The sequence below is a fragment of the Poecilia reticulata genome, chromosome 14 (assembly GCF_904066995.2).
Source record: "Poecilia reticulata chromosome 14, P_reticulata-male-v2, whole genome shotgun sequence".
Taxonomy (NCBI): Eukaryota; Metazoa; Chordata; class Actinopteri; order Cyprinodontiformes; family Poeciliidae; genus Poecilia; species Poecilia reticulata.
Window position 1 is genome coordinate 244,855 of NC_088843.1, and position 15,063 is coordinate 259,917.

Here is a 15,063-nt window from a genome sequence, read left to right on the forward strand (position 1 = left end):
GATAAAGTTTGTTTTGGTCTGTGGCCTGTAAAGATGGCCGCGAGCGACTGGAGCTAAACAACGTCTGACGCAGTGACGTTGGTTCCAAAGCTCCATTGGCCAATAGCAGAGCTGGACAGCTCTCCTCATTAGCATAACGATGCAGCAGAAAAACTGCTAACGGAAAAACAGCGAGCAGAAAATGGAGAAGCAAAAAAAGACAAAGCAAAATATCTATTTTTACTGACGGAAACTCATGTAAGAAAAAACTAAATATATATTTATGCTTTTCTTATCAATATATTTATATATTTTCTTATGTCTGTTTTGGTCCTCCATATCCGACTGCATAATTGTCTGGTTCAAAATTTATTAAATTAATATGCCTTGCAAATAATCAGCTTTGAGCAAAAACTGATCGATTAATATTGAGCAAATCTTACAAATAAGCTTTAAATAATGTTTTCCGTGACTCAATCAGAATCCCCATTTTAGATTCATAAAAAACATTTTTATCTCATGTGAGTTGCAGTATTTTAAATATACAACCAGAGTTAATAAACTTGATAAATCATGGATGCCATTACATCTTGGCATTTCTACATTAAACATGCTTTTATAAAATAAACCCAGTTTTAACCCGTTAAACTACATTTTGTGACATCAGCTACCAGTTAAACTGTTACGCTGAAGCAGAAACAAATATTCCTGCATCTGTCAGTCTCACTGCAACATGTTTAGATGTTTCTAATTATTTTGGCAGGTTTTTGCTTCATATTAAACTGTCAGTTGAATTTAATGTTTAATAAGAAACATCAATAGTTTCCAGCCGGATTGTTTATCCAAAGAGCCAACGGAAAATAATAAAAATAAAAACAAGGTTATATTCTTTAACAGATTTTTATTCCTGAACGTTGAAAATATTCTGTAAGTCGCTGATATAAGCAGGAAGATTTCTGTTCTGTCCTGGAAACAACCTTCAAACAGCAGAGAAGTGGAATCAATTTATTTGAACAAAATAGTTTGTTGGATAAAGAGAAATTTCCATGTGAACACAGATCATGTTTGTCCATCCAGACGCTCGCTGCTCCTCACTCTGCGTCTCTCCATGGTTTGGGCGTCATCCTCTTGACTGGAGACAGGTTCCACACGATTCCCGTCTGGGTCAGAACCTGCACAGCCACCAGCCACAAAAGGTCACTAAACGAACACCAGTTGGGATAAAGTCTGACAATCAGCTGAGGCTTCAGACCAAATATTTAAACACATTTCAGATCATTGACTGGGATCATTTTGTAATTTTCCAGGTATATTCAGGACATTCTGTGTTGATGTCCAGGATAAATAATGTTTCTTCTTCATTTGTATGCTTTAAAGATAAAAGTTATAAAAGAACATGACACACGTAAAGCAGTACAATCGAAAGCTTAAGCTCAACGTGGCACCATGCAGATCTTTGATTTACATTCAATGCAAAATAAAATCCAGTTTTTCTTACGTTTTTATTTTGAATATGAGTTTTGCCACAATTTGATGCAATGTGTGACAGAAAACAAGCTTTTGCTGCCCTCTAGCGGTCATAATTAACAACTGAAGGCGTGTTGCACAGGTGAAGTTGGTGTCACGTCTAACATGAACACATGAATATTATATCATCAGAGCAAAAATAAAATCCTAAAACTGTCACTGTGAAATAATGCACGACTGACGGTTTGTATTATTTTATAAGGAGAAAATTTATGCAGTGAAGGTCAAAACATTTTCCATAAGTTTCTTCAAAACAAGAATAATACATTTTTAATAAAAATCCACATTTTTCAGCATCTGCACAGAGATCTATGAACTCAATAAATATTTCCTGTCAATAGATGAATATTGACAGGAAAATCATCACCACCAAATATTACATAAACTCCACAAAACGTTTGGGTAAAATCAAGATGAAAACTAGTCACATTCTTTCAAACTAAGGCTTTTGCTTTCTTCCCGTCTTTAACCTTCCTCCAGTTTTTAATCCTTTAAATTGATATTCAACATTAGTTTATTTAGAGGACCAATCAGAATCTGTCTCATTTGCATATTTTCATAAAAGCTTCTGTTGTGACTTACATACGCCCAGACGGCGGTGCAGAAGACGGAGCCACTGACCAGAACTCCCATGCCGTACTTGGAGTGGAAGTCCTGAGGCGCGGTGGATCCATGCCTCAGCTGCCGCCCGGTTCGGCCTGCAGAGAGACAGAGACAGACAGAGAGAGAGACAGAGAGAGAGAGACAGAGAGAGAGACAGAGACAGACAGAGAGACAGAGACAGACAGAGAGACAGACAGAGAGAGAGAGACAGAGAGAGACAGACAGACAGACAGAGAGAGAGACAGACAGAGACACAGAGAGACAGAGAGAGAGAGAGAGAGAGAGAGACAGACAGAGAGACAGAGAGAGAGAGACAGAGAGAGACAGACAGAGAGAGAGAGACAGAGAGAGACAGACAGACAGACAGAGAGAGAGACAGACAGAGACACAGAGAGACAGAGAGAGAGAGAGAGAGAGAGAGACAGACAGAGAGACAGACAGACAGACAGAGACACCGCCTCGGTTTAGTCCTGGAGGCTATGCATCATCCACTACAGAAATAAAGATCTGTTGGGTCTCATGGAGCATAAATGACCTTTAGAAACCTAAAACTGACCCCAACTCCAACCAAAATGTCAGCATCAACGTTTATTGTGGATAAAAAAGTCAATGTAGTTATTTCAACAATAAAACTAAAATAATGACTCACTAAACTTTAAAAAGTTTCATAGGTTTAACTCGTCTTCAAATGAAAAGGAACATATTAAAGAGAAGCAGAAAAACCTTTTACAGATTTAAATGAACAATGTAGAACAGTATATATGTCTGGATAATAGAAAAACACAGTAACATAAAGATAATATGAATTCTGCGAATAAAACAAGAATAAATCACGGATTTAAAATAAGTTTGCATATGACGGTCTTTAGTGTGAAAGACCGTCATCCAAAAGTTTTTCCCTGAAAATGACAACATTTATATTTCATGGAAACAATTTTTCATTTGTAAAAGTTGAAGTGCAGTCCTGTAAGAAACTACAACCCCACTTTTTAAATAAATGGTGTATTTTACAGTAGATTGTTTAGGAAAAGTTAGTGAGCTTCTCTGTCCTGATTTGATTTCAGTGGATCAACAATGTTTGTGTTTTATGACACTTTCAATTAACTGTAATCTTAATTACAACGAGCCGGAAAACACTTAGTACACGGTGTTATATTCTGAATTACCAGAACCCCGGGCTTATGTGTTTTATGTAGTAAAACACATAATGTGTGAATGTATCAGGATTCCTTGGGGCATGCTAATAGTGGCTAGCTAACGGCAGGCACGTAGGGGGCCGGTCAAACGACCAAAAACCTTATTACTCCCTCCTCTTGACTGATAATGAACTGATCTTTGGTCTAATAACATAAAATAGGACATAAATTACAAAGGAAAACAGTCTCCTTACCTCCGAGGATAGCTACAGTCTTCGCAAACCGGTACATGTCGTCTGGCTTAGCGTCTTCAGATACCCTTGAAAAAGTCCAATATGGCCGTCTGAGGCAGATCTACCGGAAGCTGAGGCGTTCACGTACCGTAGTTATAACGGAAGAAGGAGCTCTAAAACTGTACAGTCTACAACTTAAATAAGTATGTATTAAATCCCATCCATATAGTATGTCAATGAGATAAAATGAATAAAACAGTCATAATTAAACGGCATGTACAAAAACTTTTTTTTTGTACTTTAAAATATTTCCGTTCGAGCTGGTTCCTTCAATGCCGCATGACTGGGACTTTTACAATACGCATGCGTAGAGAAAAACTAACAGTTAAAAGTATTGTAAGCTCTACACTAAACTGAAACACACGTACGTCATCTTCCACATACACATCATAAAGGAGTAATAATTTATAAGCAAAACTATAACACACTGAAATCAGTATGGAGGGTTAAATATATAGTGAAATTCCTTAAACGCGACTGTGTCAGGATGGCCGAGTGGTCTAAGGCGCCAGACTCAAGGATCAAACCTTCCGTGTGAAGCGGGACTTCTGGTCTCCGAATGGAGGCGTGGGTTCGAATCCCACTTCTGACACTTACCCTTTTGTTCTCTAACACACCAGGAACACATTTTGCTTTGGCCTTAAATTGATGAGAGCATTTAAACTTATAGCGGTATGTGAAGATATGCTACACGTATTTCTATGTTACTGTAACATGTTAATACTTCTATTGTTCAGTCCAATGAAACATTCAGAAGTCTTTATTTTATAACTTTAGACCTGCTCATCTTTATCCCTTGTAGAGGATCCAACACATTAATTAGAACCCTCTAGATACGTTGAATTGCTAATGTAAGGAAAACAAAGATAAAATGTTTAATATTCTATTTGTAGCATGGTAGAGAATGTGAGAAAACTGATTTTAAGGCATTTATGAATTAAATGCATGTACGTCTTACTGCGTGTAATGCAGTCAGTTTCCTCACCTGTCCAGCATGTTGCCTCTGTCTCATCATTTAAAGGAAGCAGAGGATCAGTTTACAGAAAAGAACAATTAAAAACTATTCTCTGCAGTTTGATTTGAGCAGCGTAGGGAACACAGCAAACATTAAACTTCAGCTGATGGCTTAGATTTCTGCAGCAGCCTGGGCACACCATCTCAGTGGTGGAACATGGTAGTGGCAGCATCATGCTGTGGGGATGCAGTGCTGCACCAGAGAGCTGCAGATCGGCCAGATTAAAGTTTCTCCTTCCAGCAGCAGAATCGGTCCGAGCCGATCCAAACCAAAAACAGCCCTGTCTTCAAATGGCCCAGTCAAAGTCCAGACTAAAATCTAATGGAGAATCTGCAGAGGCTTGAAAAGTTCTGCTCCATCCAACCTGACCAGACTTCACTCTGCATGACCCAAAACCTGCAGAGCATCAAAGTTTGACTTTTAGCAAAAACAGAGATTTAAAACAAAATGAAAAACCAGATTCCTGTTTTATGATCCACTTCATAAATATTCTCTTGTTTTGGTTTGTCCCATAAAATCACAATGAAATACAACAAACATGATGCAAAACATGCAGAACATCTTTGTTCTACATATATTTGATGCCACACATTTAGTTAAAAATGATTTTAATAAAGTTAAATTAACTGATGATCATAAAAAGTATTAAACCAAACGTGGTGAGAGCAGCAGGTCAGCAGCATCAAGGCGTTTCAAACGCGTCACAAACAGAATCAGCAGTAAAACGTCACATTCAGTCGATACGTTGATCACGTTTCTAATAAAACCAACCAGGAGGGTTTTAGTCTGGATGGAAAGGAGCTCAGTGTTTCTGCTGCTTCTCAGTTTTCTGGAAGTTTGTTCCAGATCTGTGGTGCATAGAAGCTGAATGCTGCATCCAGAACCAGAACCAGAACCTGAGGGTCTGGCAGGTTGATAGAACAGCAGCAGATCTTTAATGTGGTTCTGATCCGTCCAGTGATTCATAAACTATCAGGATTTTACAGTCTGTCCTCTGAGCTACAGGTGTAGATCTGGGTGATGTAGATCTGGTGTCATGTAGATCTGGGTGATGTAGATCTGGGTGATGTAGATCTGGGTGGTGTAGATCTGGGTGATGTAGATCTGGGTGGTGTAGATCTGGGTGATGTAGATCTGGGTGGTGTAGATCTGGGTGGTGTAGATCTGGGTGGTGTAGATCTGGGTGATGTAGATCTGGGTGGTGTAGATCTGGGTGGTGTAGATCTGGGTGGTGTAGATCTGGGTGGTGTAGATCTGGGTGATGTAGATCTGGGTGGTGTAGATCTGGGTGGTGTAGATCTGGGTGGTGTAGATCTGGGTGGTGTAGATCTGGGTGGTGTAGATCTGGGTGATGTAGATCTGGGTGATGTAGATCTGGTGTCATGTAGATCTGGGTGGTGTAGATCTGGGTGGTGTAGATCTGGGTGATGTAGATCTGGGTGGTGTAGATCTGGGTGATGTAGATCTGGGTGGTGTAGATCTGGGTGGTGTAGATCTGGTGTCATGTAGATCTGGGTGGTGTAGATCTGGGTGATGTAGATCTGGTGTCATGTAGATCTGGGTGGTGTAGATCTGGGTGATGTAGATCTGGGTGATGTAGATCTGGCTGGTGTAGATCTGGGTGGTGTAGATCTGGGTGGTGTAGATCTGGGTGGTGTAGATCTGGTGTCATGTAGATCTGGGTGGTGTAGATCTGGGTGATGTAGATCTGGTGTCATGTAGATCTGGCTGGTGTAGATCTGGGTGATGTAGATCTGGCTGGTGTAGATCTGGTGTCATGTAGATCTGGGTGGTGTAGATCTGGGTGATGTAGATCTGGTGTCATGTAGATCTGGCTGGTGTAGATCTGGGTGATGTAGATCTGGTGTCATGTAGATCTGGCTGGTGTAGATCTGGTGTCATGTAGATCTGGCTGGTGTAGATCTGGGTGATGTAGATCTGGCTGGTGTAGATCTGGGTGGTGTAGATCTGGGTGGTGTAGATCTGGGTGGTGTAGATCTGGTGTCATGTAGATCTGGGTGGTGTAGATCTGGGTGATGTAGATCTGGTGTCATGTAGATCTGGGTGGTGTAGATCTGGGTGATGTAGATCTGGTGTCATGTAGATCTGGCTGGTGTAGATCTGGGTGATGTAGATCTGGGTGGTGTAGATCTGGGTGGTGTAGATCTGGGTGGTGTAGATCTGGGTGATGTAGATCTGGTGTCATGTAGATCTGGCTGGTGTAGATCTGGGTGATGTAGATCTGGCTGGTGTAGATCTGGCTGGTGTAGATCTGGGTGATGTAGATCTGGGTGATGTAGATCTGGGTGATGTAGATTTGGGTGATGTAGATCTGGGTGGTGTAGATCTGGGTGATGTAGATCTGGGTGGTGTAGATCTGGGTGATGTAGATCTGGGTGGTGTAGATCTGGGTGATCTAGATCTGGGTGATGTAGATCTGGTGTCATGTAGATCTGGGTGATGTAGATCTGGGTGGTGTAGATCTGGGTGGTGTAGATCTGGTGTCATGTAGATCTGGGTGGTGTAGATCTGGGTGATGTAGATCTGGGTGGTGTAGATCTGGGTGATGTAGATCTGGGTGATGTAGATCTGGGTGGTGTAGATCTGGGTGGTGTAGATCTGGGTGGTGTAGATCTGGGTGGTGTAGATCTGGGTGATGTAGATCTGGTGTCATGTAGATCTGGCTGGTGTAGATCTGGGTGATGTAGATCTGGCTGGTGTAGATCTGGCTGGTGTAGATCTGGGTGATGTAGATCTGGGTGATGTAGATCTGGGTGGTGTAGATCTGGGTGGTGTAGATCTGGCTGGTGTAGATCTGGGTGATGTAGATCTGGGTGATGTAGATCTGGGTGGTGTAGATCTGGTGTCATGTAGATCTGGGTGGTGTAGATCTGGGTGATGTAGATCTGGGTGATGTAGATCTGGGTGGTGTAGATCTGGGTGGTGTAGATCTGGGTGGTGTAGATCTGGGTGGTGTAGATCTGGGTGGTGTAGATCTGGGTGATGTAGATCTGGTGTCATGTAGATCTGGCTGGTGTAGATCTGGGTGATGTAGATCTGGGTGGTGTAGATCTGGGTGGTGTAGATCTGGGTGATGTAGATCTGGGTGGTGTAGATCTGGGTGATGTAGATCTGGGTGATGTAGATCTGGGTGGTGTAGATCTGGTGTCATGTCTCCATCCTCCTGGTTCTGGTCAGAACAGCAGCAGCTTCTGGATCAGCTGCAGCTGGACGGTTGATTCGCTGCTGCAGGAATCAATGTGTTTAAAATCCTGGATGAGTTTCTCTGATCTGAGTCATCAGTTCTGATCCTGGAGATTCTTCAGGGGACAGAAGGCCGACTTTGTGACCGTCTGTATGTGGCTCTGAAGGTTCAGGTCAGAGGTCAGAGGTCATCACCGCTCCCAGGTTTCAGGCTGATTGTTGGTTTTCTTATCCATTTTAATATCTGCTCAACAAAAACAAACTTATTTAATTTGTAAATGTTTAACTTTAAAGAAACTGAAACAAAAGTAATTTTAAACTTTTCTTTATTAAATCAAAATGATTCAGAGATCATGTCTGTGAGACGCATACAGGAAAATATTCCTTCATTTTATAGCAAATTAAATGCACAAAACAAGAGCAAAACATCAGAAGATCATTTTAGAAACCAGAATAAATCTGAGGATCCTGATTTAGAGCTGAAACGGTAAAAACAGAAGCAGTTTCTTACAACTGTAGTTTCCTGGCATAGTGTCATCAAAAGTCCTGAAATTATTATATTTCATCTTAAACATGAAAAAGTTCAAAATGTTTTACAATGAAAAAGCAGAGAAAACATCAGAAATCTGAACTGTTTCCGTTCAGATGGGGAATCGATTCTGTACCAAACAATCCAGATCAGATGTTAGTAACTCCGTCTACCTGCAGCTTCCTCAACGTTTACGGTGCAATAATTACGCTAATTAAAAGGTTTTCATCAGAAAGAGTCCAAGCAGCTTCTGACATTTTTATTTTCACCAATTCAGCCAGTTTGAGTTGAGATGAAACTGATTACAACGAGACGATCTGAGCAGAAACGCGACGCTTCGCCGCTAACGGCCCGAAGAAACGCAGAGAAACGCAGATCAGTGATTGGTCCAAAGCTGAAGGAAATGGAAATGTTTCCTGGTCAGAGCTGCAGGCGGTCAGGCCAGCCAGCCTCCCCTCCTCTTCGTCGTCTAGTCGCTCTTCTTGTCCCTCCCCTCCTCTTCGTCCGTGTATTCGCTCGGTTCCTCTCCCGGTTTCAGCAGTTTGCCGATGTAATCGTATTTCACTGCAACAGAACCCATCAGGTTTCAGGATTTAAAGGTTTTTCCAGTAGAAACTGAAATAATCTGCTGCTGACTGACAGATTATTCCAGTGATAAAAACTTGTCATTTAGCTGCTTAAGCTTTTTTAATGTATTAAAACATTAAAATGTAAATAAACAACTGGATTCCTCTTAAATAAAATAAACATCTTATTGCCTAAAACAGAATCTAAGTGACTGAGTTACAGTAAATATGTAAATATAATGTCTGGAAAAGGTTTAAGAAGCTAAATGTCTGTTTATTTTATCTAATCGATTAATCAATAACTAAAACAATAATTGTCTTCAGTCGGGATCAATCAGCAGATTCTCTTTAAGGAGTTGAGTCTGAAGCAGAAAGATTCAAACATGTATTGATTATTGATAATGTGAGTCAGAACCAATCAGAATGTTGGATTCTCATATGTTAAAGCTGTTTTGGGGAAACTGACTGGTGAACTGCGACTCCCACTCGGCCAGGCCGTCCTGCTGCGCGGCGCTCAGGTCCGACAGGTCGTCGTGTTCGGCCTTCAGGGCGTCTCTGTCCAGGCAGAAGGTGGCCAGGCCTCTGGAGGCGTCTCTGCCGGCGAACACGCCGTACGGCCCGTCTGAGGGAACCACACAAATCAACCAACTCGTCACATCAGGAATTACTGATATCAATAACTTCCAATTCTGATTTATTGTTTTTTAGGGATAATTTTCATAATTCATTTTATTTATTGATTCTGTTTTATTTATTCCAAATGTATCCGAGTTCCAGAGCTAAACGTTCATTAGAAATTAAAGTTTACTGATCTGTGAGAATCTGTTTTTGCTCTATTATCCATTATTAGCATTTTATTACTGGAAAATGATCTGAAAACAACATTATCATTAATTATAAAAACTTCTGGAGCAATCAATCAGCCAGAATAACGTGTTATTATTACAGGCTTGGCGTTTAGTTTGATTTTGATAAATGGAAATCATTTTTTAAACTGAGTATTTATGAAACGTCACAAAACAAAACGTTTCTGCAGGTTTATCTGCTGATCCAAGGCTGAACAGCAGGGGGAGCTAGAAACAAGAACACAGGATGGAGCCAGTTATTCCAAGTCATTAAAGGATTTCATCATCATTCAGACCCGTCCAGCCTTGACCCGACTCCGCCCGTCTAGTCAAAGTCTGGCTGGTGAGGCGTGACCTCAAATCGACCTCTGACCTCTGGTCCTCCAAACCTCGGTCTGGGTTCGGATTGAATGTGAACGCCAAGCGGACCGGAGACCGCTCCAGAAGCAGGAAGTGGACTGACTCGTGGTCAAAGACTTTAATTTTAATATTAACACATAAACAATTTTAGAATATTTTAATGAGTTACTTTTCAGTTTTAAATAAAAATATCGTTATATTCATTTTGTTTTAAAATATTTCAATAACACAGTGAAAGCGTCAAAAGCGGATAATCTGAAGCATTTTATTTAGTTTGTAACCATAAATATTAAACTTTTCATTTATATTGATGTGTGTCGAGTTTTAACAGTGGCTCTGCAGAAAACACTAAAACCGGTAAAACCATGACCTCCTGCTGGGATTTAAAGTCCAGAGCTGCAGACTTTGGATGATGGCTGCCGGTTATCCAGTCGGTCAGAGGTCACACACAGCAGAGGGTCAGAGGTCACACACAGCAGAGGTTACAGGACGAGATAAGATAAAAACAAACAGGTACAAAAAAATCCAACATTTAGATGTGATAAAAAGGCACACGAGAGATTTTAAAGAGCAACAAATGAGGGATTTAGTCTCAGAACTTGGACCAACAATAATGTTCACAAATAAAAACAGATGCTATGGATTATGCTAATCACAGAAAACTAAAGCTGCTCTATTCTGCTGTACCTGATATAATCTGGTATGACTTTAAGTTGACAGGATATTGAATTCAGTAAGTAGTGTAATAAAACGTTTGTGTGTTTTATTACACACACAAATTAAACGTAATTTCTGTTTAGAAAAACCTCAAATTACAATAAATTCAAAGTTTTAGTCAATTCAACCATTCATTTAATAAGAACATTAAATAAATATAAATTAAAACAATAAGAAAATAATGTAAATGAGTCTTAATCATTTGATTTCTATAACACTAATTATATGTCACTTTAACGTGGACATTGCGACAGACCACGTTATTTTTCTGGAGAAGGAGTCAACTTGTTCATAGACGATCTCTGATTTAAAGGCAGCCACAGCCTCTCCGCTGTAAAAAATCAGCTTAAATCAGACTAAAGGGGTGTGACGCCACATTCCAGCAGAAAAACTAAACAAACGACCCAAAACGCAGAACACGGTGTCAGCTGGTGAACTTAACCAGCTGCTAAAACTTTGGAAACGACAAAATGGTCATTTCCCGCTAGCTTAGATGGTGGAAGGCGGGTGGAAACCGGAGCTTTTAGGAACATTTACCTGGTCCGTAGAACTTCTTTCCTCTGGTCACGTCGAATACTTTCCCGTTAACGGCCATGAGAATCCGCGGATCCTGCACTCCGTCATAAGGCTTCAACTCCGCCAGAGTGAAATCCTTCTTTTTCATTTTAGGCAGAGGCTCCTCCACCTCGCCCAGGTCGGGCGGCCGGTCGCCGCGGAAGATTTTGTACAACAAGAACAAGCAGAGGCTGAGCAGGGTGAGGTTCAACGGGGAGGTGAAGATTTCTTGGAAAATTCCTCCTGAAGTAACTTCGCTGCCCCCTGCTTCCGCCATGTTGGCGTCCTTCTCCAGCCTCACGAGTGAGCGTGTCTCAGTTGAGTGCGCAAGAGTTGCTGAGGAATGGACCAATCACCGTCCAGTATTAGCGCCACTTGCTCACGATGTTATCCAATAACGTGAGGAGTTTGGCAAAACGGGCGTTACCCATCGGACAGACTAGACCAGGGGCCCCAACCTTTTCCTGAGGGCCACATAACTTTCCCTTCTCTGCTGGGGGTCGGAGTCAGTTTGTAACAGAAAAACTGACGACTGCAGGAGAGCCTACATGTAAAAATGTGTTGTTTTCCAGAAAACACAACCAAATAACTCTCTGGGTTCTTCACAGAAAAAATCCAGGAAACATTATAGTCCGTATTTTCTGAACTATAAACCACAACCTCAAAGTTTTTAATTTTTAACCAGTAAACATATAAGCCTCAGATTTCTCTGCCGCTCCAGGTTTTCCACACCATGCAGCAGCAGCAGCAGAGGGGCGGACGGCCAACATCTGGGTCAGAACAGGTCGATTACGGTAGTTTCTGAACCGTAACAAAGTTCTGATCCTTCGTGTTGCTACTAGCTAAATGTGCTAAATGAAAATGGGCGCTTTCTTCTTCTTCTTTAGATTTCAACAGCAGCTTGCATCCATTATTGTTGCTCTACTGCCACCTACTGGATCCTAATATCTATACCTCAGATTCTCATAATGATCCCAGTATCATTTAAAAAACTTAAATATAATTTCCCCTCAATGCTATTTAACTGATCAACAACATTCTCAAGTTTCAATTCACTATTAAAACCTAATTCCGTTTTAATGGGCGCTTTTGTCTTTTATTTCCAATTTTGACTTCCAATGATTCACTTCCTGCTAAAGCGCCCCCTGGTGGTGGAAGAAAAATCCACATATAAGCGGCTTACAGTCCGGAAAATACGGTAAATGAAAAACAATGTAAATGCTCTCTGGTATTGTTCAGGGGGCCGGACCAAATGTGGAGGCGGGCCGGATCCGGCCCGCGGGCCGTAGTTTGGGGACCGCTGGACTAAACGATACGTCAGTGTGTCCTGGAAAGTTAACTTTTAACTTTTTAAAAAATGAGGGGGGGAGTTGGATAATAATAAAACATTCTCATTTATGTTCAGTTAATTTGGGTCAATAATTTTTCATTGTTTATTGTTTATGTATATTTCTACATTATGGAGATCACTAGACAAAATGAACATTATTTAAGTATCAAAAATAGAAACACTACAAAACAAAGTGTAGATGAAACATAATAAATTGACCTTAGTCTACAAACCCATATTTAAATCAACAATTTAAATAAACAATTGTGCTCATTTATAGGTTATTTATTGATTAATATATTGCCTGTTATTTATTTATTTGTTTATGTCTAGTCCTTTTGAACTTACCACTGCTATATATATATATATATATATATATATATATATATATATATATATATATATATATATATTGCAATAAAAAAATAAGCAATTTCCCCTTGGGGATCAATAAATCATATTCTATTCTATTCTATTCTATTCTAAATAATTAGACAGTTACAATGATATAATTAGTTTTTTATTTATAATTAAAGTATATTTAGCTTAGGTAATATTTGTATTTACAAAACATTTTATTCTAGAGATAGTGCAGTGTAACCTCGATAATCATGAGGTTCAGTTAAATCCGTTCTGCGTTGTGTGAAAAGGACCAGGAGGCAGGATGAGATGAAACGTCGTTTATCTGTGCGGAGCAGAATGTGGACGGATCAGGAATCAGGTTCATCACAGCAGGTTTCATGTTAGCAACAAGCTAACATAACGTTTTACCGGAGCGATAAACTCAGTGAACCTGCCTCGAGCCCATCTCTCATGAACTGGCAACGGGATGTCTGTGTTTACTATACTGCCAACCACCAGGAGGTGGTGCTGTTTCACCCTTTACACATGCAGGAGGGGGTGCTGTTTCACCCTTTACACATGTAGGAGGGGGGGCTGTTTCACCCATTACACATGCAGGAGGGGGTGCTGTTTCACCCATTACACATGCAGGAGGGGGGGCTGTTTCACCCATTACACATGCAGGAGGGGGTGCTGTTTCACCCATTACACATGCAGGAGGGGGTGCTGTTTCACCCATTACACATGCAGGAGGGGGTGCTGTTTCACCCTTTACACATGCAGGAGGGGGTGCTGTTTCACCCATTACACATGCAGGAGGGGGTGCTGTTTCACCCATTACACATGCAGGAGGGGGTGCTGTTTCACCCATTACACATGCAGGAGGGGGTGCTGTTTCACCCATTACACATGCAGGAGGGGGTGCTGTTTCACCCATTACACATGCAGGGGGGGTGCTGTTTCACCCTTTACACATGCAGGAGGGGGTGCTGTTTCACCCTTTACACATGCAGGAGGGGGTGCTGTTTCACCCATTACACATGCAGGAGGGGGTGCTGTTTCACCCATTACACATGCAGGAGGGGGGCTGTTTCACCCTTTACACATGCAGGAGGGGGTGCTGTTTCACCCATTACACATGCAGGGGGGGGGCTGTTTCACCCATTACACATGCAGGAGGGGGTGCTGTTTCACCCATTACACATGCAGGAGGGGGTGCTGTTTCACCCATTACACATGCAGGAGGGGGTGCTGTTTCACCCTTTACACATGCAGGAGGGGGGGCTGTTTCACCCATTACACATGAACCCAAACATGGAAGTAATGACAAGTGGATTTCTATACAATATTAACGATGTTACAGTAGCTCCAAAGTGACCCACTGGCACAACTTCCTTTAGACGGGCTCTTTTTATTAAATGCCCAGTCAGAGGTCTAAAGCTTATCTATGCAACTTTAGACATAGATACATTTACAGACAGACAATAAATTTACAAAATATTACAAACATAAAATACCTTAACAGCTTCTGCTCCTCTGTTTATTCAAGTCTCGCAACACATATACACAAATCTCGCGATAACTTCCAACAAAAAATAGTTCGACAATAAAATATAATAATTTTACACAAATCTCAAAACGTGAACCAAACAACTTAAAATACATAATCCTAACTGCAGGAAATAACCACATTTTTTCATAACATGAATCATTTTAGTTACACTTACAGTTAGGTATGATATTGGTTTCTCTAATGTTTATCATTATTATTATTGTGCGCTGCTGTTTGCTTGGGAAAGTTTACCTCAAGTATTTAAAGTCATCAGCCTTAAAGCATTCTTCTTCTGGTGGTTTTATTGTTTGCATCCCTTCCACATACAACCTTCTGTCCCTTTTCTCTGTCTGTGTGGAGAGAACACACACTTCTCATACACTTTTTGTGTGTTCTCTCCACAACACACAAAAAGTGAAAGATTTTTTCACAATGCTTGACAAAAGTACTTGCCTCTTACAGATTTCTTCTGTTTTTGCTTTTTTGTTAAATGTTTCAGATCATCAAGGA

General features: G+C 40.8%; 2 protein-coding genes and 1 non-coding gene across 3 annotated transcripts; 1 reads left to right on the plus strand and 2 right to left on the minus strand.

Annotated features, from left to right (window-relative positions):
* Positions 1-970: 970 nt before the first annotated feature.
* cox7b (cytochrome c oxidase subunit 7B) lies at positions 971-3,649 on the minus strand. Its single transcript, XM_008401955.2, has 3 exons — positions 3,500-3,649; positions 2,089-2,204; positions 971-1,151 (listed from the first exon to the last, which is right to left on the minus strand). The coding sequence occupies exons 1-3, from the start codon at positions 3,534-3,536 to the stop codon at positions 1,071-1,073; spliced, it is 234 nt and encodes a 77-aa protein (XP_008400177.1). The 5' UTR covers positions 3,537-3,649; the 3' UTR covers positions 971-1,070.
* Positions 3,650-4,019: 370 nt separating this feature from the next.
* On the plus strand, positions 4,020-4,130 carry trnal-caa (transfer RNA leucine (anticodon CAA)). The gene is made up of 2 exons: positions 4,020-4,057; positions 4,085-4,130. It is a non-coding gene; the product is annotated as a tRNA-Leu (tRNA).
* Positions 4,131-8,530: 4,400 nt separating this feature from the next.
* pgrmc1 (progesterone receptor membrane component 1) lies at positions 8,531-11,650 on the minus strand. Its single transcript, XM_081615704.1, has 3 exons — positions 11,312-11,650; positions 9,319-9,474; positions 8,531-8,850 (listed from the first exon to the last, which is right to left on the minus strand). The coding sequence occupies exons 1-3, from the start codon at positions 11,604-11,606 to the stop codon at positions 8,756-8,758; spliced, it is 546 nt and encodes a 181-aa protein (XP_081471830.1). The 5' UTR covers positions 11,607-11,650; the 3' UTR covers positions 8,531-8,755.
* Positions 11,651-15,063: the final 3,413 nt, after the last annotated feature.

What these genes read in the sequence shown, in the direction of transcription:
- cox7b (XM_008401955.2), bottom strand. Translation starts at nt 3,536, where the DNA reads ATGTACCGGTTTGCGAAGACTGTAGCTATCCTCGGAG. An exon ending in GACTGTAGCTATCCTCGGAG is followed by an intron (nt 2,205 to 3,499) that starts GTAAGGAGACTG and finishes GTCTCTCTGCAG; the next exon opens with GCCGAACCGGGCGGCAGCTG. An exon ending in GCACCGCCGTCTGGGCGTAT is followed by an intron (nt 1,152 to 2,088) that starts GTAAGTCACAAC and finishes GTGGCTGTGCAG; the next exon opens with GTTCTGACCCAGACGGGAAT.
- pgrmc1 (XM_081615704.1), bottom strand. Translation starts at nt 11,606, where the DNA reads ATGGCGGAAGCAGGGGGCAGCGAAGTTACTTCAGGAGGAATTTTCCAA. An exon ending in AAAGAAGTTCTACGGACCAG is followed by an intron (nt 9,475 to 11,311) that starts GTAAATGTTCCT and finishes TGGTTCCCTCAG; the next exon opens with ACGGGCCGTACGGCGTGTTC. An exon ending in GTGGGAGTCGCAGTTCACCA is followed by an intron (nt 8,851 to 9,318) that starts GTCAGTTTCCCC and finishes GTTCTGTTGCAG; the next exon opens with TGAAATACGATTACATCGGC.